This window comes from Xiphias gladius, chromosome 5 (assembly GCF_016859285.1).
Source record: "Xiphias gladius isolate SHS-SW01 ecotype Sanya breed wild chromosome 5, ASM1685928v1, whole genome shotgun sequence".
NCBI classification, from domain to species: Eukaryota; Metazoa; Chordata; class Actinopteri; order Istiophoriformes; family Xiphiidae; genus Xiphias; species Xiphias gladius.
The window spans coordinates 13310363-13334152 of NC_053404.1; the positions used below are offsets into that span (position 1 = coordinate 13310363).

A 23790-nucleotide genomic window follows, 5' to 3' on the forward strand; every position below is an offset into this window, starting at 1 on the left:
CTGGACCCTTTTTTTTTTTTTTTTTTGCTGCGAGTCGTTCAGCTCTGAGCACAAAACAGCCAGAGGACAAAATAACTGACACATTCATCTATGCTGTTAACATTGTAAATAAAACTCTTGTACAAACATACAAAATGAGCATTTTCACTTTAAAATAGTTGTTTGCTTATGTAACTAGCTACTAACAAATAGTTTTTGTGGCTGTTGAATATTAGTTCAAGTGAAGTCAATAAACCTCAGTAATAGAGGTTAATGAATGAAACATTGGCCATAGAACTGGAAGAGGTACATTGCCATTAGCGAGCTCCCTGTTTCTCTACTGCTTGCCTGTGCAGAAGGATCTGGTTTCACACACCTGACAACTGTGCATCGAAACAGTGTGCTGTGTGGCTCTACACCGTTTCTGTGTCTCCTGCTGTTTTTATGAAGCAGTTTTCATTCCGAGGAAAAAGAATGGATCTTGAAAACCAGACATCAGGAATTCGATCATAGAGGCTTAATGAGATGTCTGTGTCATGGGCACAGAGCGTGAGGAGAACAAGCAGGCGAGCAGAGATGATGATGCATCTCAACAGGACACTGCCAGTGTAAGTAAGATATATCCTTGACGCGTTACTTTTTCTTCAAGTTAGGTAACTAGAATTGTATGATCTTGACTAAGCTGAATTTTAAACAGGAATATGGCTTTTCTCCTGATTCAACCCTGAAGATTTGAGAGTACAGACAGTCTTTTCATACATCAGATGCCTTAAGTCACATCTGTTGTCATGTTGCTTAATTAAATATGTGTAAAATAGTTTCAAATGTTTTTATTTTTTCCTCCAGTGGGAATCTTATACCATGCTAACTTGAAATGGATTAAGTGCCACTTGCACAGTATGGGATGACACTGAATGAATAATATATGAGCATTGGGTAACTCAGTAAGTGGCGAGTGTTACATCTGATGGAGTTAGGCTTTTTTAAGGCATTCCCCTTCACAAGCTAAAGTGACCTGTAATGGAGCATCATTACCAGCAGACACATGTTTATGTCATTGTTGGTAGATCACCAGCTACATGTGATGCTATTCTTTTCATATTATCTCAGCATCATTAACCACAACCCTATTAGAATCAGGACATATTGAAATGACTGCTTGAAAGGGCAAGTAAAATTTACTGCTACAATAATGGCACTCTGCATTACAGTATGAATGTGCCCCCCCCCCCCGGCTGTAGATTGCAGATGTGTCTGTGGAGGTGGCCACAGTGGACCACACTCTGCAGAGGCTGCGCAGGAAGTACAGAAAGACCAGACGAAAGCCCAAGGGCCTCAAGAAGCTGTGGGCCCGTCTGTTGAACATCCCGCATCTTGCTGTCATCATCGCAGTGGTGGTGTTTGTGGTGGTGGTTATCATGTGGTCACTGCTATGGGTCTTCATATGTAAGGGAAAGCATTCTTATACTTTCCTGTCACAAAAATGAATAAATCAGTATCTTTCCAGAGCATAATTATAATACTAATATTTACCAATTTTTTTACCAGCTATCATGTCTCAGTACTTTTTTTTGTAGCAAGTTCGTCTGATTTGATAAACTGCTCATTATTAAAACTGCATTTACAATTCTGTGTTTTTACGTCATTCAGAGTAGCACTTTATGTCCGATATCAGATGATATCGGACGTAAAGTCCGTTATCAGAGATTTGTTGTTGGTATGTACCTACATTACTTTGAAACTGGACCATATGATGCAAATTTTGACTTGATTTCCTTAGTTCGCAGGGAAAGCAACAGTGGAGCGTATTTTGCCGGCATGTTCCGTCTTGCCAACATGGAGTTTATCCCAGAGTACCGCCAGGCAGAATCCAGTGAGTTTGTATCCATGGCAAACAAAATCCAACATGTGGTAAGTATTAGTGTAACCCTGTTATTTACATGACAATTAATGTTTAGCTAAGGGAGTCTTAGTGTTAATTGCAGGTGTCTTGCAGGTGAGCAACGTGTACAAGATGTCCTCAGTGGCAAGACTGTACAAGCAAGCTGTCATTTCAGACCTCAGGTACAGTGGCCCTGCTAGTCATCATCATCATAAAGCAAAGGAAAAAGACTCCCAGCTGATATTTATGATTTAGTTTTTTAGTTTCGACTCCAGCTTTAAGCATCACCAATTATTTACAACTAAGCAACACACTCTATTTTTAAAGGTTTAATGTAAACTTGTTTTTCCCCGTCCAGTAACAACAATAAGGGCGGTGTGCTGGTGCATTTCTGGATGGTGTTTGTGGTCCCTCGTCTAAAAAGCCCAGCAGTGTGTGAGGAGTGTGTAGGCGCCATTTTCAGAGACTCTGTCCACACAAGCCTCAAGAACAGGTCCTCTGTAGGCTACCTACTGGGATTTCCAGTTGATATAGACTCCATTCTCATCAATGGTGCGTCTGTATTTCTGTACATGCATTCTAGTGTATATATCAATGCAGAGACTGATTTTTGTGTTCTCCTGCAGCTGTTCAGCGCTCAGATTATACATCAAATGCAGCAGGTGGGTGAAAACACAATTTAGATGAATAAAAGTTCTACTGTATGTCACATGAGGTGACATTTCCATGAGGTTTTCTTTTTTTTCTCCTCCCAGGCTCACAGTGTGTAGATAAGATGTATGCCAACCTTCCTGGGGCAAGGGTCCCTTTAAACATCTTTTCATCATGGGGTGGTGTGAGTTGCCATGTAAAGCTCACTGCTGTCCCAGGGTCTAATATCCGTCTGACCATCACCTCGTTCCTCATTGAGCCCAGTGACTGTGTGAATGATGCCCTGACTGTGTACGATGCTCTTCTGCCCATGAGAGGGCGCATTCTACACAGGTAAGAGTGTAGCTTCCATTGGACTGCAGATATCTCCCTTTCTTTGATTAAAAGGGGCCATTGCCTACAAGTTAATGTTGTGTTTTTCCACAAATTAAAGCTGCAAGAAATTCAACATGTTGCTTGTCATATTCCACTGTATTTTTTTTTTCAAGTCCTTCAAAACAAACTTTAGATATACTGAGGTGTATCTCTGTGCTGCAGGTTGTGTGAGCCAGTGTCAACCTCCTTCTCCCTTGTCTCTACCTCCAATGTCATGTTGCTGTCCTTCAGAATGACAAGTGGCAACAAGACCTTCAGAGGACATTTTGAGGCCATCGCTGAGAAAAGTATGATGCAATTTACCTGGTTCTTTTATATGCCAATGGTTCCCAGCCCTTTTTAGCTAATTACCATGAATAATGAAGCAATATCTAGATGTCCTTTGTCACGGATTTAATATGTCTCTGAGTTGTGGTCAGTTGGATCAAATCGGTTATTCCCTTCTTAAATGTTTTCAAATTAGGTTTTTTTAGAGTCCTGAGGGGATAAAATGATTGAAGTTTTCACAAGATAAAAGGAATGAGTAGAGAAGTCAGAAAGAAAGAAAGATGTTTTGGACTTATCATCTTCTGACTCCTCAGACTTATCTCACAGCCCCTTCTCAATGCCCCAACCCCCAGATTGTGAACCTCTGTTATATATGTAACAGTGCTGCGGAACATACAGTATTGGCTGGGGGTGTAAGTATAATCCCCAAGTCTGTTTCTGTCTGTCAGTGTGTATGTCTCATATTGAGACCCAGTTGGAGCCTGATATCACTGGTCAGATCTACAGCCCCTTCCACCCCAGCCTGTTGCCCCCTCAGTGCTCCTGCACCTGGAAGTTTGAGGTAGAGCACACACACATATATGACTTGTAAAGCTGTGGGTGACTTTTTCTTAAATAGTGACTAAAAATAGCTTTAATTGATTGTGTTTTCTGTTTATATTTTTATTCTAGACGTCTAATAGTGCTTTAGGAGTTGCTCTGCAGTTTCAGAACTATGTACTGAAACCAAAGGACATGAAGAGCTGTGACCACGGCTGGTGGAAGGTTAATGAAATCATGTATGTGTGTACAGCTACATGCATATAGATTTAAAGGAAAAATTTAACTAAAAACAAAATTTACACTGAAATATTTCATATTATTTTGTCAACTTTTACAAATGTCTACAAAAATAGATAATGTCTCCCTAAGCTAGAAGGAATCATCTTATCAAATGGAGGTTTTATTTAGTTATTTTTACATAGTATTCAATTGTGCATTTAATTATTCATCCAGCAACAGCATCCTGTGATGGTTTGCTGATGGTTGCTTTTCCTCTCCACAGTTTCTGTGGCAACTACGTGGGACACCGCACGGTGTTTCGGATCGCTGACCACAGCCCAGACGTGGAGTTTCGCTGCAGCTCACATAACTCTGCTCAGCCGTTTCAGGCATCTTACAGCAGCTACAATATCAGCCGACGTAAGCACCACAGGACCAGAGCATGACTCATTATAATATGCAGTAGGCTGGTCATTTATGTTTCATTGTATCTCAATGTGGATTTAATGACTTTTTTTTTAAGTGGATTTTAACAATTGCAATATACTTAACAAAGGGAAACTGTACAGCATCATTTATTGTAGAGTACCCTCCGCTATATTAATACAGTTTTATATAGTTTTAAACAGTATCACCTTAGAAACTTCTTGTGGTGCCTTTTAATCATTCAATAGAGTGGAAATGAAGCACAAAAAAAATCTTATGCTTATTTACTTAATGTTTTTAATTTAAAGGATTTAGCTCTATTTCTCTTCTTGTTTCTTACAGCCTGTCCAGAGAGCCATTTCCTGTGCTCCACAGGACTGTGTGTGGAGAAGAGCCGACGCTGTGATGGCCTTGATGACTGCCAGGATGAGAGTGACGAGGTCTTCTGCTGTATGTTGTCCTAAGGGTTACAGTATAGTGGTTGGTTATAATTATCAGTAGTATAACATTATGATTACTTATTGTCAGTTTCCCTGCCTTTTTCAAATGGCACTGTGAGGTACTGGCAACACATTACAATGTAGTAAAAGTCTTTCACTATATTTAGCTGAGCATTTAGTCACGTGTTGGAAAAATGCTCAATATCTTCACAGCGAGGCCCTCAATGAACTGTGGTAGCAGCAGTCCTCTGCATCCTCTGTTTGTGTGCAATGGAGAGACTGACTGCACTGATGGAAGAGATGAGATCAACTGCACTCAGGGTATGGATTTTTACCATTTTTAAAGAGCAATATGTAGGCCCTTTCACTCTTTAACCACTCATAATTGCAAAATGTCCTCTGTTTTTGTCAGAAACAACCTGCTCTGCGATCAGTTATCAGTGCAGCAGTGGCCCTTGCATCCTGAAGAAGAATGCTAAATGTGATGGTGTTCACGACTGTCAGGACCACAGTGATGAGGCGGACTGTGGTGAGTGTTCTGCATTACCTGTTCCGTATAATATATCTTGAAGTTCCCCCCTTGGTAAAACATGCAACATTTACATTTAAGAGTCACGCCAACTGCAGCATACAGAATGTACATAGCATGTTGCAAAACCTGTTCCCTTTTCTAAATAGACTACCAGTACACCCCAAAAGTTATTCATTTTTAAGAATTCAGACTTGCTCACAGCTCAGATTTCTGCTCAAACATTTTTCATCTGTTCTGCCCTGCATTGCTTCCATACTTGAACATCCAGATGCAGCCAGAAATATGTTGAATTATGGAAGTAAGATGCTGTTGAAACACAGTTTCCTCCACCTTTTTATCATTACCATAATTATTCACCTTACTAACAGCATAACTGTTGGGCGGTGCCTGTAAGGAACGTGTCTTTAATTTTATGTTCCCTAAAATCAAGAACAGTTCAATGATTTATCAACTTAACCTAAACCATGATCACACACATTGGGTTATGTCCCAGCTGAGTTATCTACTCTTAATCAAGCAACTGGTAGGTAGTGCTACCATTTCACTGCCAGTTCTCTGCAAGACCTTTTATGTGGGGTCATGAGAAAGTTGTTGTTATTTTATAATCCACTGGGCAGTGAGCTCCAAACCTGCTGACCTGCAGCACTGAGGTGACCCTTCTGTAATAGCACTCTCTCTCTCTGTTTGCTGTTATTTTATCATGATGGGGAGTCAAGGCGATGGGAACAGGCCTGTCTTTGATCCCTCACTGGTACTGCAAAGACATGCACGCGTGTGTGCGCACATGAACACACATACGTCAAAACTGTACTCGTTAATAAGGCGGCAGCAGACCCATCTGTCTTGGTGATGAATCAGTTTGTCAACATAGGTGATTAGTGTAGGTGTAAAAACACACACACATACTGTATACTCACACTGATACATACACACTAGGCACATATAAATCTATAATAGGTCTTTAAACTGCACTTATTTAATAATAATAATATTAGTAATAATCTGTATTGTTATATCTCTCACAGTGGTACACATAAGATGCAATAATGTCTTAAAATTTTTTACTACAATATGAAGATATGTAATATGCTGCACGTGTCCATGTATACTGTACATCCATCAAAACCAGCAGGGGCCTTTTTGTATGTGCATACACACAAAACGCATGCTCCTTTACATAAAAACCTAAAAATATAACCAGTATAACAACAAAATCCATCACTATGTGCTCCCAAGCCTGTGGTCGTCCCTCGCCGGTGAAGAAGGTGGGTTTACCCACAGGCCCTGCACGCATCGTGGGTGGAGTTAACTCTATGGAAGGGGAATGGCCGTGGCAGGTCAGCCTCCATTTCTCTGGTAACCTGTATTGTGGGGCCTCTGTCCTCTCGTCTAACTGGCTCATCTCAGCTGCACACTGCTTCAGCAAGGAAAGGTCAGTCACCCTCACTGTTGATTAACAACATTCTGTTATTGTTAGAAGCTCACTGTAATGACTAATGTAAGTAAAAACCACAGATATATCATAGTAGGCAGCAGGCCTATAGTAACCGATAATGCAGTGGTTCCCAAACTGTTTGGCTTATGAACCATTGCAAACCCCCATTGAAGGTTATGCCTTTGTGTGGACATGAGTTCTGAGGATTTGTGAGCAAGTGTGCAGTATTTCAAAAGAAAAAAGGAAAAATTGGAAAAAAGATTAAATAATTTTGTGTGACAAAAATTAGTTTTATTTACTTGTGACCCCTCAGATTTATCTTGAGTGTGCCTAAGGTGTCCCAACCCAAAGGGTGGGAACCACTGTGTTATGTAATAACTATATAAAAATGTCATCACGTCAAAATAATAAAAGTAAAATTAAGTAATTAGAAGAAAATTTAAAAAAAAGGTTAATGTTTGTATTACAAGAAAATTAATGACAGAATCACATCATTTTTAGGTGTGTAGTGCAGATTTAAACCTGATAATCTAATAAAAATAGTGATGAAGTTATAACTTATAGAATAAGGAAAATTATGTCTTTCATCCTCTGGTAATTTTTCACATTTACAGTTTTTTATACATTTGTAGTTTAATTTATTGAGTTATGACAAGTTATTTACTTTATCTGGCAAACATTACCTTATCAGGAACTGCAGATGAAAATGAGCTTTTAGCTATATCTAGTGCAAAGAAGTCACAAGGCGTCTGGTTTACCATATTGATTTTATGAACAAACCTTTCACTTACTGTACATATTAACATGTCTATTATCAAGTTTTATTAGACCCAGTATAATTTACAAAATGTCCTTCTTCAGTGTCTTTTCCCGCTGACCTCTAACCCTGCAGGCTGTCTGACCCACGTAACTGGAACGCTCATCTTGGCATGCTGACGCAGGGCAGTGCCAAACACGTGGCTGAGATCCAGCGGATTGTGGTGCACGAGTATTATAACACATACACGTTTGACTATGACATTGCCCTGCTGCAGCTGAAGAAGCCCTGGCCTTCTTCCCTCGGCCCGCTGGTCCAGCCTGTGTGCCTGCCATCCACCTCCCACACTGTCACGGACAGCCACCGTTGCTGGGTCACCGGGTGGGGATACCGCTCTGAGGAGGGTGAGCAGTACCTTGGATACTGCTCAGTTACTTTTATACTTTAACATAACTTCAATTCAGTATGCAACTACATGCCCTAGATATCTCTATTTCCTTCTAAATTTGTTGCTGTATCACACCACTTTTGTGAACTTGTTGCAGGCTGACACAGCATCTTTATCAACTCCTGCACCCTTTATGTGCTACTGTCAGTTGCATGATTTTCTGCATGTCCATGTTTTGCCCTCCTGCAGACAAGGTGCTGCCCTCAGTCCTACAGAAAGCAGAGGTTTCCATACTGAGTCAGACTGAGTGTAAGAAGAGCTACGGCCCTGTCTCACCACGCATGCTGTGTGCCGGGATCCCTTCTGGAGAGAGGGACGCCTGTAGGGTGAGCCTCCATCTGACTCAGTCACCTGCATTTTCATTCATACTAGTTTGTGAAACAGTAAAAAATGGTGTTTGCCGTTTTGAATAAGCATTCTTTCTTCAATAACTGTACTCTTTGTTTTTCAGGGAGATTCAGGGGGTCCTCTGTCCTGTCAGGCATCAGGGGGTCGCTGGTTCCTGATTGGCATTGTCAGCTGGGGGGCGGGATGTGGAAGACCAAACCTGCCCGGGGTCTACACTAGGGTCAACAAGTTCACCTCTTGGATCTACAGCCATATTAGCTGACATGATGAAACTCATCATCCTCTGGCAGCAGATGTTTAAATATTCAATTGCTCACAGCAAATAATAAACAATAACACAGTGCACGTGTATGTGCGATTTTTTTTTTTTTTTTTTTTATATGTTAACAACAATAACTGCCTATTGGTGATACTACAGTGTGCTGTTGATTAGTGACCCAAAACGACACCCTCAATGAAGCAAAATAAATATAAAGAGCCTTGAAAGATTTTTATGCTCTCCAGGTATTTCTGCTACACTACCTCTTCAAAAGACTCAGACTGTAAACCCGTGTTAAATTCTTTAATTGCAGGTTCTGTCTTGCTTTGCACCCCTGTGGAGCATCAAAGAGCACAGGAGCCAAGCTCCGATTGTAGTACCTCTCACACGTTTCCCCTTAAACACAGCTCCTGCGTACACAGCGAGAAAGTTTGCCCACAATATCTGTCGCACAGACGGCTGTGTGGATTGTACCCTTTCATAGTGGTCCCATTGTCCCTGCACTGCATTCTGGGGCTCCGTGTGACACCTGCCGCCCAATTCAGGTAAACGGGAGGCGGTGAATGGCCGCCGCATCCGAGCCGCACAGGTCGGATTTCTGCGCTTTTTTTTTTTTTTTTTTTTTCAGAAGAAGTGACAGCGGGGTTTCCCCTCTCTCCATCGTTTCTATGCCTGAGGAATTGTTGCATATCGCCTCTCCGGACCTAAACGGGACAGTGCTATGAGGACTCTCCCCAAAAGCAAAACTTGCCAAGTGTATTGCGTCTCTGGGCATGGACACTCAGGCAGCCCCGCTCTACAGGTAAGCTATCACTTTGCTCTTTTCATTGTGCGTAAAATGCGCAGCCAATCGGGGCTTTGCTTTCTGCAAAAGAACGATTTTCTCAAATTATTCTGGCTATATCGCAAAAGTAGTGCGTTTAATAAACTTTTTTTTTTTTTACACAGCACCAGAGGCATACTTAATAATCAGTGCCTATTAAACCCAGACATCCACGGTTCATCTAGATAGCAAAATCCGTCTCTAGGGATTTTGGGGTCTGTTTCTCATGAATGTCGATGCTACTTGAGTGAGTGCTGACACTACAGAGCCAGGCCGTGGGAAAGCAGACCCCTCTAGCCACGCTTTGTCTGTTCCCCCAGGGAATCCTGCCAAGCCCTTAAATGTTTCAGGAGATCCTTGCGGCTCAAAGATGTTCGCCGTTGCTCTCAGTAAATCAGTGTCTGCTCAGTCATAAAATCTATGGCTCATTGATTTTGGCATATAGGCTGCAGTTTCTTTATTGCGCCTCTGCTGTGGTCACATAAAATTAAGATCCAAACAATCAGAAGCCACTTGAGCACAGACATAAAAAGCTGGTATGATATTTGAGTCATGTTTTCATCTCTGGAAGGGAGAGGGGGAGTTAAAGGAGCCCACCCAGTCGCCGAGCCCCCCCACGAAGCCTGAGGATCAAGTAGAGCAGAGGGTGGAGGGGGCGGGGGCTCCAGCCTGTGGGTCCCGGAGGAAGTGGATGCTAGGTCTAATGCCATTCTTTCCCTTCACCGCTGCCATTGCACTGACCCTAAACTATTTAACATGTGAGTACAGACCTGCTTTGATATTTTAGATTTCTCTTATACCTCCCCTGTCCACAAAAATGTGTTTATTTTGAGTTCCACCTACAGTGAAACAGTGCATCCGTTTCAAACCTCTACGTCCTCCTCCCCAGCTCCGCCCTCCTCAGTGTTCTTCCTTGGAGGCAGCATGGAGTTCCCAAACCTGAGCTTCTCCTCAGAGCTGACTGACTCCACCTCTCCACAGTTCCGCCTGCAGGCTAAGGCTTTGAACCATTATGTAAGTAGAATGCTGGACTTGTCCGTCACTGCCTCCCCTGTGAATGACACTTTAGAATGCTGCTTGACCTATCCACTCCGGGCTGAAGCTGATCTTGCTGCTCTAACATTGATATGGTTCACTATAGCAGTCTACTAGTGTTTTTTATGCTGTGCTTTCAAAACACTGCTGCCCTCTTTCTCTTTCTCATTATCCTCTCCTTTGGTTTTATTGTGCATTCTTATGTGTTTGCTTTTCTCCTTATCTGCATTGTCCTCCTCTATCTCTCTGTGTTTTTTTTCTGCACACGACTTTCCCCTCTTCTGTCCATCTCTCCGTCCCTCTCTGGTGGTGTTAAATGTAAAGCTGAAACAGGAGCTGGGCACAGTTTGTGTGCAAGTTCGCAGAACCCAAGGGACAGGGCCCTTTCAGGGCTGAGGACAAGCCCGGCATTTGTGAACCCTTCTAGGCCCAGGCAGCAAGATTGAGAGGAAGAGCAGGCGTTCAATAAAAACATTGTCTGTGTAGTTTTCAAACAATCAGCCACTCTGTGTGCCATACATTACAGAGAGCAGGAGATCCTCAGTTTGATGCTGGGGTTGAGAGGGAGAGATGGGGCAGTAGGGCAGGCTGGGATGAGAGAGGTATTGGGGGCTGGACAGAGATATGAGAAGGGGGATTTGATTTTTTGGAGCAAAACAATAAACATTCTTGCTCAGCAGCTCGGAAATACAGAATTTATAGGTGGAAATTCCCAAAAATCTGAATTGACATCAAGTAATGTCCCTTTAATCAGCTGTGAGGTTGAATTAGCAGGCTTGTTAATTGGTCATAGTATCTGTGTGGCGATTTGTTCATTAAAGAACAGGTGAACTCAAGGCCGGGAGCCCATACCACCCCAGGTCCTACCTGTATACAGCCAGTGGGGAGAAACACAATGGAGCTCTGTGCAACAAGAACAATGCTTTTGTTGAACACAGGCTGCCAATTCGAGCGGGTATGTTCATGTGTCATTTACACAGGAACAGCTACCTCACTTGCACCGCTGTGAAATCACAGCTACAGCACTTCAGTGTGTACAGTAGGTGGTCAATGTGCTTTTTTCTGTCTTTTTCCTTTTCATTTTTCTAAAACAGTTCTCAGAACTCTATGAGTCCTCTCCATGGAGTTCCTACTACCTGCGCTCAGGAATTACTGCCTTCAGGTACGCTGCGCCTAAACAAAACCCACTGATAAACTGCAGTGTGCAAGAATTTATGAATATAAAGAATATGCATGACAATAACATTCTCAGCTATATGTCCCCTTCTGTCAACTTTCACTCACACTGTAAAACCTTTGTGTGACAGTGAAGGAGCAGAAGGGCTCAATGTGTTCTACTGGAGTAAATTCTCTGCCCCAGATGACGTTGCCAAAGCGATCCAGAGGTCCAGCCCAGAGAAGCTGCAGCGCAGGCTTCCCGGCAACAACAAGGTGCAGCATGACAGCTGCAACGAGCAGCACTACTACATGGAGCAAGATGATGACATGCTCCATCTACTGGGTAGAGTCTCTCACTGTTGTCTGCTTGCATAGAGTACATGCACATTAACCACACACATATGTAGACATGTAGTTTTTACTGTGTTAAACTTCTGTAGTTTCTGCAGTGTGTAGATATTAGCTTAACACTATACAATAACTCTACAAATGCTTAATACACCCTTCCATTTCAAATACAAAACATTTGATTTAGAAACTAGTAATTAACAGCTAACTCTCTGTAAATGCTTAAATTTTGTTTTATTTAGTATATTGCTCTGGAGTGTTACCAATAGTATTTTGACATCTTGTGTGTGTGTGTGTGTGTGTGTGTGTGTGTGTGTGTGTGTGTGTGTGTGTGTGTGTGTGTGTGTGTGTGTGTGTGTGTGCGTGCATGCGTACGTGCGTGCGTGCGTGTGTGTGTGTGTGCGTGTGTGTGTGTGTGCGTGTGTGTGTAGGTTTGGATCCTGACAACTTTGAATCAGAAGAAAAATCAGACAAGATTAAGAATCCAAATAGCATCCAGAGTGGGAAGTGGCAGCTTGGCTTCCAAGGTGAGGGGAACTTTGTAAGACTGTTTGCCCGGTCTGCCTTTCTAAATCTAACAAGCATGTAACAAAGTGTACTTGACTACATTGGTGACAAATTAAAGGAAAAAAATTAGTCATTAGTGGAAAAACATAGCAAATGCAGATGATTCTTTACGAGGCATGAGAGGCCTTATGGTTTTATGAGCATGAAAATTATGTGAATCATTTGCTTCACAGTCACCAGATCTCAACATAATGAACACCTACGGAAGATTCTGGAATGACATATTAGATAGCGCTCTTCACTGCCACCATTAAAACACCAAATGAGAGAAATATCTAGTGTTCATTACTCCACTTGGGCTCTAGAGACTTGAATAATAAAATAACGCCTTACTAAGACACTTTGTGTTGGTATTTGCTTTCATTTGTCACTGATCTGTATGTGCGCACTAATGTGATTAACGCAGACAGTGTAACGCCATTAAATATTTCCATCACTTCTTCTGTGTAGCAATGTCCTTTGACCTCTACGCCAAATATGGCAACAATCGCACCCTGAGCCTCGTGAGTCCCAAGAAACCGTACTACCAGTGGCGTTTACGTGTGCCATCAGGTCACGTAGTCCGACTGGTCATCCTCACTCTGCATGGTGCCACACCAGGAAGCTGCACTGCCCACAAGCTCTCAGCCTACGACTTCCTGCTTCCTTTACAGAACAAGGTCATTGCCAGGTAAAGACATTTTATGACCTTTTTTAGACTGGAGTAATTTTGAAAACATCTGCAGCATCCTCATATTGTACTTGTCTAAATTGTTGTAACTGACCTTTCTTTGGAGGTCAGAGGTCAACAGGGTTTACAGGGTGATGTCAGTGCAAAAGCAGAACATCTTTGTATATTAATTTGATTAATATTTTCATATGTGGTTATACTTGATGCATGTACCTGTCTCAGGTGGTGTGGGCTACCTGTCTCAGGTTTGTCTCCGGTCATGAAGCTCACCTCTTCTGGGAATGTCATGTTGGTCACCTTCTCCTTCAGCAGACAGAGGGATGGAGCAATCTTCAAAGCATACTTTCAGGCCATCCCAAAAGCAGGTAGGAGTGCTTTCACAAACAGACTTAACTATATATACTTACTATCTAAATTTTTACCAATCTTGTGTGATATGTTCATGTGACTGCCTTCTTGCTGGAATGATTTATTTGCAATGATTAGCAAATGTAGAGTAAAGTTACCCCCGGTGTTATTGTGTGTTCTGTGCACCTATTGATGTTACCATCTCAACCTGCAGGTTGTGGAGGGTCAATTTCCTCTTGGAATGGCTCCATTTCCTCAACATACTACCCTTCTTATTACCCTCCTAATATAGATTGCACCTGGAGACTACGGGTGAGCCACATGAGTGTATGTACATACATGTGCTTGTGCGTGTGTGTGTTTAAAAACGGTGAAAGAGTAAAAGAGAAAATGGAAAGAAAAGAATGAAAGAGTGAATCACCCCTCTGTTATTTAGCCTGTCAACATTCCAGCTTTCTTTAGTTGACTTTGGTTTCCTCATCAGGCGCCGTTGCCAGGATACCTGATCTCCATGACGATCGTGACGATGGACATTCAGGATTCCCCTTCATCAGACGGCTGTGAAAAAGACTGGCTGGATATTGGCGGGGTCAAGTGAGTCGTGAAACTGAACTGTGTTGCAACCACGGTGCACATCAGCAAGGGTTAGGATTAGCAATTCACCCAAATCAGTCATATTTTAGTTGTCAAATGTTTTGACAGTATTCATCCACTTTCCAATCTTTGTGGCTGCATGTTGAAAGTAAAATTCCTTACTTTTGTGCTCCTCTGTATCTAGACTGTGTAACCCGGTATCAGACAGCAGCAAAAAGCAAGTCTACTCCTCTCCTCTCTCCCTCCACTTCCACTCCGATGATTCTCTCACTCACAAGGGCTTCTACTTGTTCTACCAAGTGTTCTCTCCAGAGGGGGGTAAGTAAAATCTGATGCTTTCACACCACCATAGCGATTTTGTAAGTGTGATGTAAATTTTGTTTTAAATCAGTTCTAGGCAAAAAACAATTAACCAATTAAACAATTGAAATTACGTTTCCCTGATATCTATCTCCAGCTTGTCCTCGTCAGTTTCGCTGTGGAGATCAGCGCTGTATCCCTCTGGGGAAGGTGTGTGATGGAGTGAAAGATTGCTCAGATGGAAGAGACGAGGCTAAATGCTGTAAGTCTTGTTGCCTATGGGCTGTACACTTGTCCCACCCAGTCTTGTATTTTTAAAATTGAATTTAGTTTTTTTTTTTGTTTGTTTGTTTTTTGTTTATTTGTTTTTTGGCTAACAAGATGTTGAAAAGTTGTTTTTGTCTTGTATATATATGCCTGCCTCCTTTATTTGCGTGTCAAAGTGTACTATTAATTTGATTTTAAAGACACAAACCTTGTGCTAGACTCAGATTTGTTTGTGTTTTTGTGTTTCTTTGTGCATGTTTGCACATATGTGTAAAACATGTAGCATCCTGCAGGCCAGGGGAAGTGTTGTGTGGTAACGGCCAGTGTAAGTCTCAAAGCAGCCAGTGTGTCAGTCAGAGCACCTGTGCAGACAGCAGTGAGGAGGGCACCTGTGGTGAGCAGAGATACTAATGCTAATGTAACATTTACATGTGCTTTACTGTGTATTAAGAGCTATCTTGATGGGGTTCATTCCATTATCTCCTGTCAGGAGGTAAATGTTACCACGTGTGTCCCAACAAGGTGTGTTTGCCAAGGTCTTCAGTGTGTGATGGTGTTACTGACTGCAAAGACCACAGTGATGAACTCAACTGTACCAGAGCATGTGAGTGCTCGTGACATCAGCCATTTGTTGTTTCACTAACTGATTGAAGAGATTTTTTTGTTAGTTTGTTTAAGTTTTTTTTTTCCATATTTCTAATAGTTCTTTTTGGCTAAGTATTTCTTTTATTCTTTTCAGATTTTAAAGGCTGCTCCTCGTCCTCCTACAAATGTGGCAATGGAAAGTGTGTTAGTAAGGTCAACCCTGAGTGTGATGGAGTAAAAGACTGTTTTGACGGCTCTGATGAACTGCGCTGTGGTAAGTACCCACTCACCAAACTCAGCCTCAGGCTCCTGTACTTCTGACTAAAGATGGAGTGAAATTCCTCTGACCTCCCAAAGTGGATACTCAAGTTGTCATTTTCGTCTCCTTGTCTGTCACCCTGTCTGTCTCTCCCTCCCAGGCTGTGGCACCAGGCCCAGGAAGCGTACTAAGATAGTGGGAGGCTCTGATGCTGGAGCGGGGTCATGGCCATGGCAGGTCAGCCTCCAGATGGATCACTACGGCCACGTCTGTGGAGCCACTCTGGTCTCAAACCGCTGGCTCATCTCTGCAGCTCACTGCTTCCAGGACTCAGATGCCATTAAGTAAGAAAGATACCTGAAAGCTTCATCATGACAGTCATAATTGATGTGTATGTACTGTTCATGCATAGTGCGTTTGTAGATACTCAGATGTTCGTGCATGGCGGGCCTACATGGGAATGCGTGTGATGACTATGGGGCGCAACGGAGCAGCCACCAGACCTATCCGGCGGATCCTCCTCCACCCACAGTACGACCAGTTCACCTCTGACTACGACATCGCCCTTCTCGAGCTCAGTGCTCCTGTCTTCTTCAACGACTTGGTCCAACCCGTGTGTATCCCCGCCTCCTCACACATGTTCACCACAGGGACCAGCTGCTATGTCACAGGCTGGGGAGTCCTCATGGAGGACGGTAATAGCTGGTCAAAAGTATCTAATGAAAATGAAGAGCTAGATCACAAAAAGTATAGTCTTAATGGAACTTAACTGCAAATCAGGGACTTGCTAAAATTTGGAAAGTAATTTTGAGGCAGCTGCAGTATAGACAAGCATCAAGGTGTAGTCAGATTTTTCATAATACTCCGAAATGTTTCCATTTTGTTTGTGTTAACCATAGGTGAGCTGGCCTCTCGCTTACAAGAGGCCTCAGTGAAGATCATCAACAGGAACATCTGTAACAAGCTGTATGACGACGCTGTCACTCCCAGGATGCTCTGTGCTGGGAACTTGCAGGGAGGGGTTGACGCCTGTCAGGTGAGTGTGTGCATTAGTGATAATGTATGAATTTTATTTTAATACTGAATACTGTTAACAGTCATTCCCAGAGTTATTGTGTGATGAGGTCTGGAAATTTACCCTTAATCATAACCACAAAATGCTTGCCTCCTTGAAATAAATTTCAATTATTTTATCGACATTCCCAGAACTTCTTTCTAAACCACAACATAGCATTTGTGCATTAAGAAAATATTAGTGTCTTAATGTTCCCTTGCTCATCTCTGCTTGTGAAGGCACAGCTATGCCGCAAACCAAATGCATTTCCAATAAAGGTTGAAGACAGGTGTTGGCCTTTTGGGTTTTTACTGGAAACAGTTCTGAAACTGTGAAAACAATGTTGGACGACATATTAACTGAGAGAGATTACATAACAGAAAAAGGATGAAAATTCATGAACAATAGTTAGACCAAAAGTATTAAAAATGATTACAGTAAAAATTATTGTAGTACAGGGAAAGTGGATTGATCAAAGTATACACTAGTTAAATTTACCGAAACAAAGTATCACGAGGGAAACATCAACATTAAGTCTTCAAAGGAAGGACAACAGTAATTCATCTAGTAAACATAAAGAGTGAAACTGTTACAGTTAGCAAAATAGTAGCTAAATTAGCAAACAGCTGCTTAAAATGTTGTATTAACAACACATTAGCCTCAGACAGCTACTATCATGGCTAGCTTGGTTAGCAGTTAGCTAATTAATAAATCACAATCAGAAAACAGCTTTACTTAAAGAGACAGATAATGTTCAAACAAGGGCATATTTGGAGTAGATAAAAGATGTCCTTCAATATATGCTTAGTCAAACGAAATGGTGGATGTAAAAATGTCAGTTAAAATGCACGTGTCAGTAGAAATAAGGTTTGGTCTGAAAATCACTCCCTACTTACTATTTACTGTCCATTTTCTTTGAGCGTCTGAATTTTGAGTGTGCAAATGTGCAGTACTTTATAGTGCCCTCAAAAATTCCACAGTGGAACTTGGCTCTACAGCTGTTGATGATGACTCAAAATCACAAGTGTCTGAAATCTCAATTGATCGCTCGCTATTGAGTCAGCCATTGAGCGTCCATTGTATAGGGAGTAACTCACATGTAATGTGTCACTGGATTTCTATCCATTTGTCTTGAACTTTCTGTGATGAAACCTCACTGGAGCTGCTCTGGAAATATTTTGATGTGACATTACGTCCTTTAAATTTTTGGCGAACAAGCCACAATTTAAGAACAGGCTCAGAAGGTACACTGTATTTGCATGCCTCTTCTTTATGTGTTAATGTGTTAATGTTTTGTCTGATTGTTTATCTGTGTGTGGGTCTGTGGCTTCAGGGTGACTCAGGAGGTCCGTTGGTGTGTCTAGAACGTGGCAGGCGGTGGTTCCTGGCCGGGATCGTGAGCTGGGGTGAAGGCTGTGCGAGGCAGAACCGTCCGGGCGTCTACACACAGGTTGTCAAGTTCACTGACTGGATCCGTCAGCAGACTAAATGACAGGTGTGACTGAACACCAGACTGACATGAGCAAAACGACAGACTTAACACGCAGGACAAAGGTTTCAGATGTGGAGCCTATCTTCAGACAGTTGTCATGATTGCACGACAACACATTCAGTCGGTTTTTGGGAGCATGTTTGTGGCAATGCGCCAGCGGGGGCGTCATCCCTGCCAAACCAACCAACTTCCGTACAATCTTGGCTAGCTCAGACCTGATCTCAAAACACTGACAGTGGCTATGTTGACCTACACAAAAATTTCAGCACTTAACCAGATTTTTATATTAACTTGGTTCCGGGTCACTGCACATAAATGTTAGAAAATACAAGATTTATGATGCAATACTTGCTGCATAATTACACACTATAATATAACATAAAAACACTATATTAGCTTTGGGATTTTGCTGTCTGCACACACATAGACTGAACTGTGGGTCAGTATTTATTGGTATCAGCAAAAATATTTGTAAGTGCTACTCACAAATATTAGGATCCATATTTCTTCCTCTATATTAGATTAAACATACTTGGCACTCATTACCTTATTTTACTAGTTTGCAAAAAAAAATCAGAATTTATCAGAAAAACAGTGATAAGAAAATTGGGGTGAAAATCAGGTTATTACAAACACCACTTGCTGTTCAAACTCTCCGGGACTTAACCATCTTGGAATAACTCCATTTGCTTAATCAACAGCTTACTTTCATTTTCTCCATAGTTTCACTCTCCACTCGGTTTATGTAAGGCATCTTCTGAGCTGCACTTGCCACAAGAGGACCTCAATTATTGTAAACTGTGTCCTCTTGCAGATAAATGTGCAACTTTTAGTTGCATAAGAATGATGGAGATGGAAATCTGGTTAAACTGCTCTACTTTCCAAAAAAAAAGACTGTTACTATTACTCTGTCAAAACCATATATCACAAGAGACGTTTGACAGAGTAATAGTATGTTTAAATCTCCTTAATTGGCACCAAAGACCAGCCTGCAGCAGATGGATAGGTCAGTACCCACTTTAATCCTTAAACATCAAGCTTCAGAACTGATTTGAGGTTGGCCAAAGTATGACCACCAGCCAGTTATTCTGTGCATGTTTCTGTAGCCAATTACCTCTTGTTTTCCTAATGTCTCTGCCCTCCCTCTGTTTCCTGTCCCAGCTGCAGTGTTCAGAACAGACTCGGGGACCATGTCAGGTGTTGCCAAAAAAAAGTCAGATCAGTCCTTTTACTGACTGGGAAAAGAGCTCTCTCCCCACAAGTATATAACCGTGTATTTTTGCCCTCATCTCCATTCGTCCGTGTACTGTATATGTGTGTTTACGACTCACTGTGTGTCTTATTTTTGTACTGTATCTGTATGTATGTGCATTCGTATATCATGTGTTTATCTGAGTCATAGCCTTAGTTTTAAAATATTCTGTAGTGGACTGAATAATCCCTCAATAGGAGTTGGTAATATATTTAGCATTTCAGATTCACTGTGATGTTTGAATTCATCTTTACGGTGCCTCCTTTCTACTTCATGCTCAATGAAAAGCACGATAACAGCTCTGCTTAAAACCACAATGCAGCTGAGGCTGGCGTGCAAGGAACAAACAAGATCATCAGGTGATAACCTTCCAATCATTTTTATGCAGACACTCTTGCCTTTTCCTGGGTCTCCTGCCCTCTCTGCTCTCATTCAGCTCACATCACCACCCAGTGGCCAATACGTACCATTGCCTCTTGTCCTGCATCTCCTGAGGGAATGATGCACTTTACACCCAAATTATTGCTAAAGGATATTAGACTATTTGCCTTCATATTAAAGACACCATTTCCAACACAGCAGGTCAGGCATGTGTTTCTCATCAAAACTCTTTTACTTGCTATAATTTTATTATGACGTTAACCTTTTGCCTAACTTTGGATTGGGAAGTCTGTGCTTCTTCAGTTGTAATTCCTGCTTTTAACTGAGGAGTATGAGGCACCTGTGCACTACAGTAGTTTGGAGTCTGACTATCAGCATTTTTATATATTAATCATCTAATGACCTAAAGACCTTTAAACGCAGGTTACCTGTTTTTGGGTAGAAAAATACAGGTTTTCTCTAGTTGTGGAATGTCTGACAGGCTCTTCCGAGGTATGGAATGAGAGAAGGTGACTGCCAAGTTGCTGATCAGGACACAAACCCGTTTACTCCGGTGCCTACGTGCTGATCATCTCGCGTACCAATCTACAAACCAGATTTAAGGTCAGAGTTGCCCAGTGCGCATCCTCTGTGATATACAGTGGTGCAGATCCTACTCTGAATATAGGATAGCTTGAAGATTATTATTTCGGGGAGGACTATTTCATGTATAAAAAGATTTTTCAAAATTGGTCAGAAAGAGCTATTTTGGATACTACGATATTCTCTTATCAACACCTCACTTTTCGATTGCTTGGTAACTGGGGAGAACTGAAAGGGTATTGCTGGTACGCGCCTTGGGTGTGTCAGTGGACGTCACGGAAGTCCGCTATCCGGTGGCTGTGCTGTGGGAACTGTATAAATCTACGCCACTATCCAAAACGATGGGAAAAAGTTGCACTGGAGTTCAAGCGCGGTGTCCTGTTCCGTGATCTCCCGCAGCTAGCCTCAGGAAACCAGCCATCTCCACTCACTAACCGTCGGCGCTGAGCGCAACAGCCGAGTGCGCTGTGTTGTCTGTAGTCTACTTTTTTTTTTTTTTTTTTTTTTTTTTTTTGCGGAGGGGGAAACAGCAGGAATAAAATTCGTTTCATATTTTATATTTGAAAGCCGGTTGCTGCATCGGAGTCGCCAGACATGATGAACTGTATTCTCATCTGCCTGCTATGTGGATTGTATGGTGTTTTAGCAAAAGGTGAGTAACAGGTTTACTTTCCTTGCTGTAGTACATGCACGGTGCACAGAGCACCTGCTGTAAAGATTTGAGCTTATGTTCATATATTTCATAAGTTTTTTTTAAATACGTAAAGTTCTTATTGAGTTATTTGTAGCCAAACATTTAGGCTATTTTTTAATTGAGTTTTAAATTATTTTAAACCCGAAGAGGAAACTGTGCAAGTTGCAGCCTGTAGAAAACTCCAACTTGCGCACAACTTTTGTCATTGATATTATTTCCCATAAATTAGAGGGACGTAAGGGGTTATTAAGCATCTTGGAGCTCTCACAGTCAGCCTCTTCTGTGGAAGAAAACAAAACACTCACAAATTGCTCTTCGCTGTGTTGTGTGTGTGTGTGTGTGTGTGTGTGTGTGTGTGTGCGCGTAATCGGTCGATCAAGTCGTAGGTGAGATCGTTTGCCTGACGCTGCTCGGCTTGTAAACCTCTGTTAGCGCCAAGTGCAGCGAGGGAGATAAGAGAGATCCAGCGGGACTCTTGTTTGGATAATGCGGACCTCTGTGGCCGGGCTCCTTGTGCGTTTGTCCCCGGTTGAGTGGACACACTCAGGGCGTTGTTTCCTGAGACTGATGAGCCTGTCAAATGGAAGTTCTGATATAAATGAACGACTGGTCATGACTGACCGAAGGAAAATATCCACCGAGCAGGAACACCTCTGTGTTTGCTGCTAAAACGGTGGGCAGGTTGCTTTTGTGCGCGCCACAGCTCCCTGGTGTTCTTGGTGATTTGATGCTAAAAGTAGCGTTTTTTCCTGCTAAATTAAACGAAACCTGATATTATCAACTACCGCTAGTTTTGAACTTGTGGATACATATGGATAGCTCAAAACCATTTTCTAGCATTCAACATCTTTAAATACAGATGATCAAATCTATTAGATTAATGTCTAACTTAACACTGACTGGCGCTGCATTAGCTCGGCCAACATTTACTGTAGGGATATTTAGCACTTTTATTTAATGAAAATCAAAGCAACTGTTTCCTGTAGTTGTTTGAAAAAATACTGGTTTCTCTTTTTGTTTACAAAAAGTAAATAGTAGTTATATAATTAGATTTTAGAGGCCACTGATTTAGAATTTCGTTATACATTTTTTCTGAAAAATGCCATGACTAATGAAATGACACATAATTTAAAAAAAATTTAAGAAATAAATATAACAATACAGTAATCTGCCTTACAATGATGGTCCTGATAATTATTATGGTTTTAATGCACAGTATACATGCATAAATTCACATATACATAAATGAATGTTCATATATATACATCCCGGTGCCATTGGCAAAGTTCTTATAATGAACCTTATTATGATATTATCACATTTATAAGAGAAATGTGCTTATCATTTTCTCTAGAAAACAAATTTAATAGAATTGATAAATATCTCCCTAAACATGGCATTATACATAAATAATTTCAATTCGGCAATATCTGGTAGATTACTACTGTTTTTGGTTTTTGTTTTGATAACATCATACAGAAGAAAACTGAAAATTTGTAGACTGATTCTCTAGATATGATCTCCACAGATGGATGCAGTGAATTATCACTATAGCATGATTAACAGTGTTTTTCCTTGAACATTGATACCTACACTGTTAATTTAAGTTGCCAAGTGATTCTTCCAAACTTCCTGACAGGTCAGTAGAAGGGATTTTCCCAAGTAATGAATGTTATTGTGTCGAAATATGCTACAAGAGAAAAACTCCAGATGACTTTTTCTAGGACTATGATGTTTTGAAAAAAATAAACAACTCTAACTTTTGGTGAGGTGAAGTAGCAGGAAAACTGTTCTGAATTTTTTGGAAATTGGGCTGGTAGCCACTTCACAGCTTGTTAAAAAGGCCCCAAAAGGCCTGGAGGAGATCTCTAACTTCTCTGTATTCCCTTACCGTATCATGCGCGTGTGTTTCTTTCCTACTCACACACAATCAATTACAAGGAAATAGTGTAGGAAGTGCTAGCAGTGTGAGTAATGCTAGATCTGCTCAATTGGGCATCCACTGGGAATAATGACGCTGACAATGAATGAGAATAATAGGCTTTAGAGAGAAACTCACTAACTGCCTTACAAGTGATTGAACTACTCACAGGGCAGTGGGATAGTTGTATTTTGAAGAGTGTTTTGAGCAGTGTGTTGTACACTCTATGAGGAGCAGTCAGAGTGAAGGATGGACTTCCCTGAATGATGTTTCCGCTGTTGTTAAGAGGAAGGAAGGGTGGACAAACAGTCGTCTTTATCTCTCATTAATAAACCTCAGCGATGGAGTGGAGAAATGCCTTTATTTGATAAACAAGAGGAACACTGCTTACGCATTTCCACACAAGTTGTCAAGTGGCTTGAGTAAGGGGATGCAAGGAGGGTAACAGATACTGTGGCCTGGATAGAGGATGTGGTGTGGAGTTGGGACTCACAAAGACAGGTTCTTCAATCAGTTAAGAGTTCAGTTTAGTCCGGTTTGTAATGGACATTGCTTACAGGAACTGTCCAAAGTATCTATTGGTTGTAAATAGTTTTGTCTTCCAGGATTTCCCCTAAAAGTGGTCTCATATTGAGCTGGCTTGATTCAAGGGGATTTGGATTGTGTCAGTCAAATGACTGCCACTTCTTTATTTTGAATTAAATATAAATGCAAAGATACAACATACATCATACTCTATCAACCCCCCATTTCAGCATATATATATATTCTGTCCAAAACCCTGAATTACAACCTAACCTTGACCTCTGACTTCACAGGAGAGGAGCAAATAATACAAGAGTTTCTTATGTGTATTTAAAAAGTCTTATCTTATAATTGCTATTAAACAAACCAATTCC

General features: G+C 41.5%; 3 protein-coding genes across 5 annotated transcripts in view; all 3 read left to right on the top strand.

Moving 5' to 3' along the window:
• Positions 1–141: 141 nt before the first annotated feature.
• Positions 142–8629, top strand: tmprss7 (transmembrane serine protease 7). Its single transcript, XM_040126704.1, has 18 exons — positions 142–587; positions 1221–1425; positions 1760–1890; positions 1976–2043; positions 2220–2413; positions 2488–2523; positions 2617–2845; positions 3050–3174; positions 3604–3716; positions 3827–3933; positions 4200–4336; positions 4685–4792; positions 4996–5103; positions 5195–5311; positions 6551–6746; positions 7642–7910; positions 8144–8280; positions 8406–8629. Exons 1-18 carry the CDS (start codon positions 516–518, stop codon positions 8562–8564), a joined length of 2511 nt encoding a protein of 836 aa, XP_039982638.1. The 5' UTR covers positions 142–515; the 3' UTR covers positions 8565–8629.
• Positions 8630–9922: 1293 nt separating this feature from the next.
• LOC120790196 (suppressor of tumorigenicity 14 protein homolog) lies at positions 9923–18394 on the top strand. Its single transcript, XM_040127545.1, has 18 exons — positions 9923–10142; positions 10274–10398; positions 11514–11581; positions 11727–11920; positions 12357–12452; positions 12943–13162; positions 13385–13527; positions 13725–13822; positions 13995–14104; positions 14289–14422; positions 14562–14666; positions 14955–15065; positions 15162–15275; positions 15411–15530; positions 15676–15859; positions 15939–16210; positions 16415–16551; positions 17903–18394. Exons 1-18 carry the CDS (start codon positions 9923–9925, stop codon positions 18059–18061), a joined length of 2610 nt encoding a protein of 869 aa, XP_039983479.1. The 3' UTR covers positions 18062–18394.
• Positions 18395–20804: 2410 nt separating this feature from the next.
• The window catches only part of flt1 (fms related receptor tyrosine kinase 1), a 36538-nt gene continuing 33552 nt past the window's right edge, over positions 20805–23790 (top strand). For all 3 annotated transcript variants that reach the window (XM_040126565.1, XM_040126566.1, XM_040126567.1), the window contains exon 1: positions 20805–20928. In XM_040126565.1, the coding sequence (XP_039982499.1) occupies positions 20871–20928 (58 nt within the window). In that variant the 5' untranslated portion in view covers positions 20805–20870. The remainder of the gene's footprint in view (positions 20929–23790) is intronic.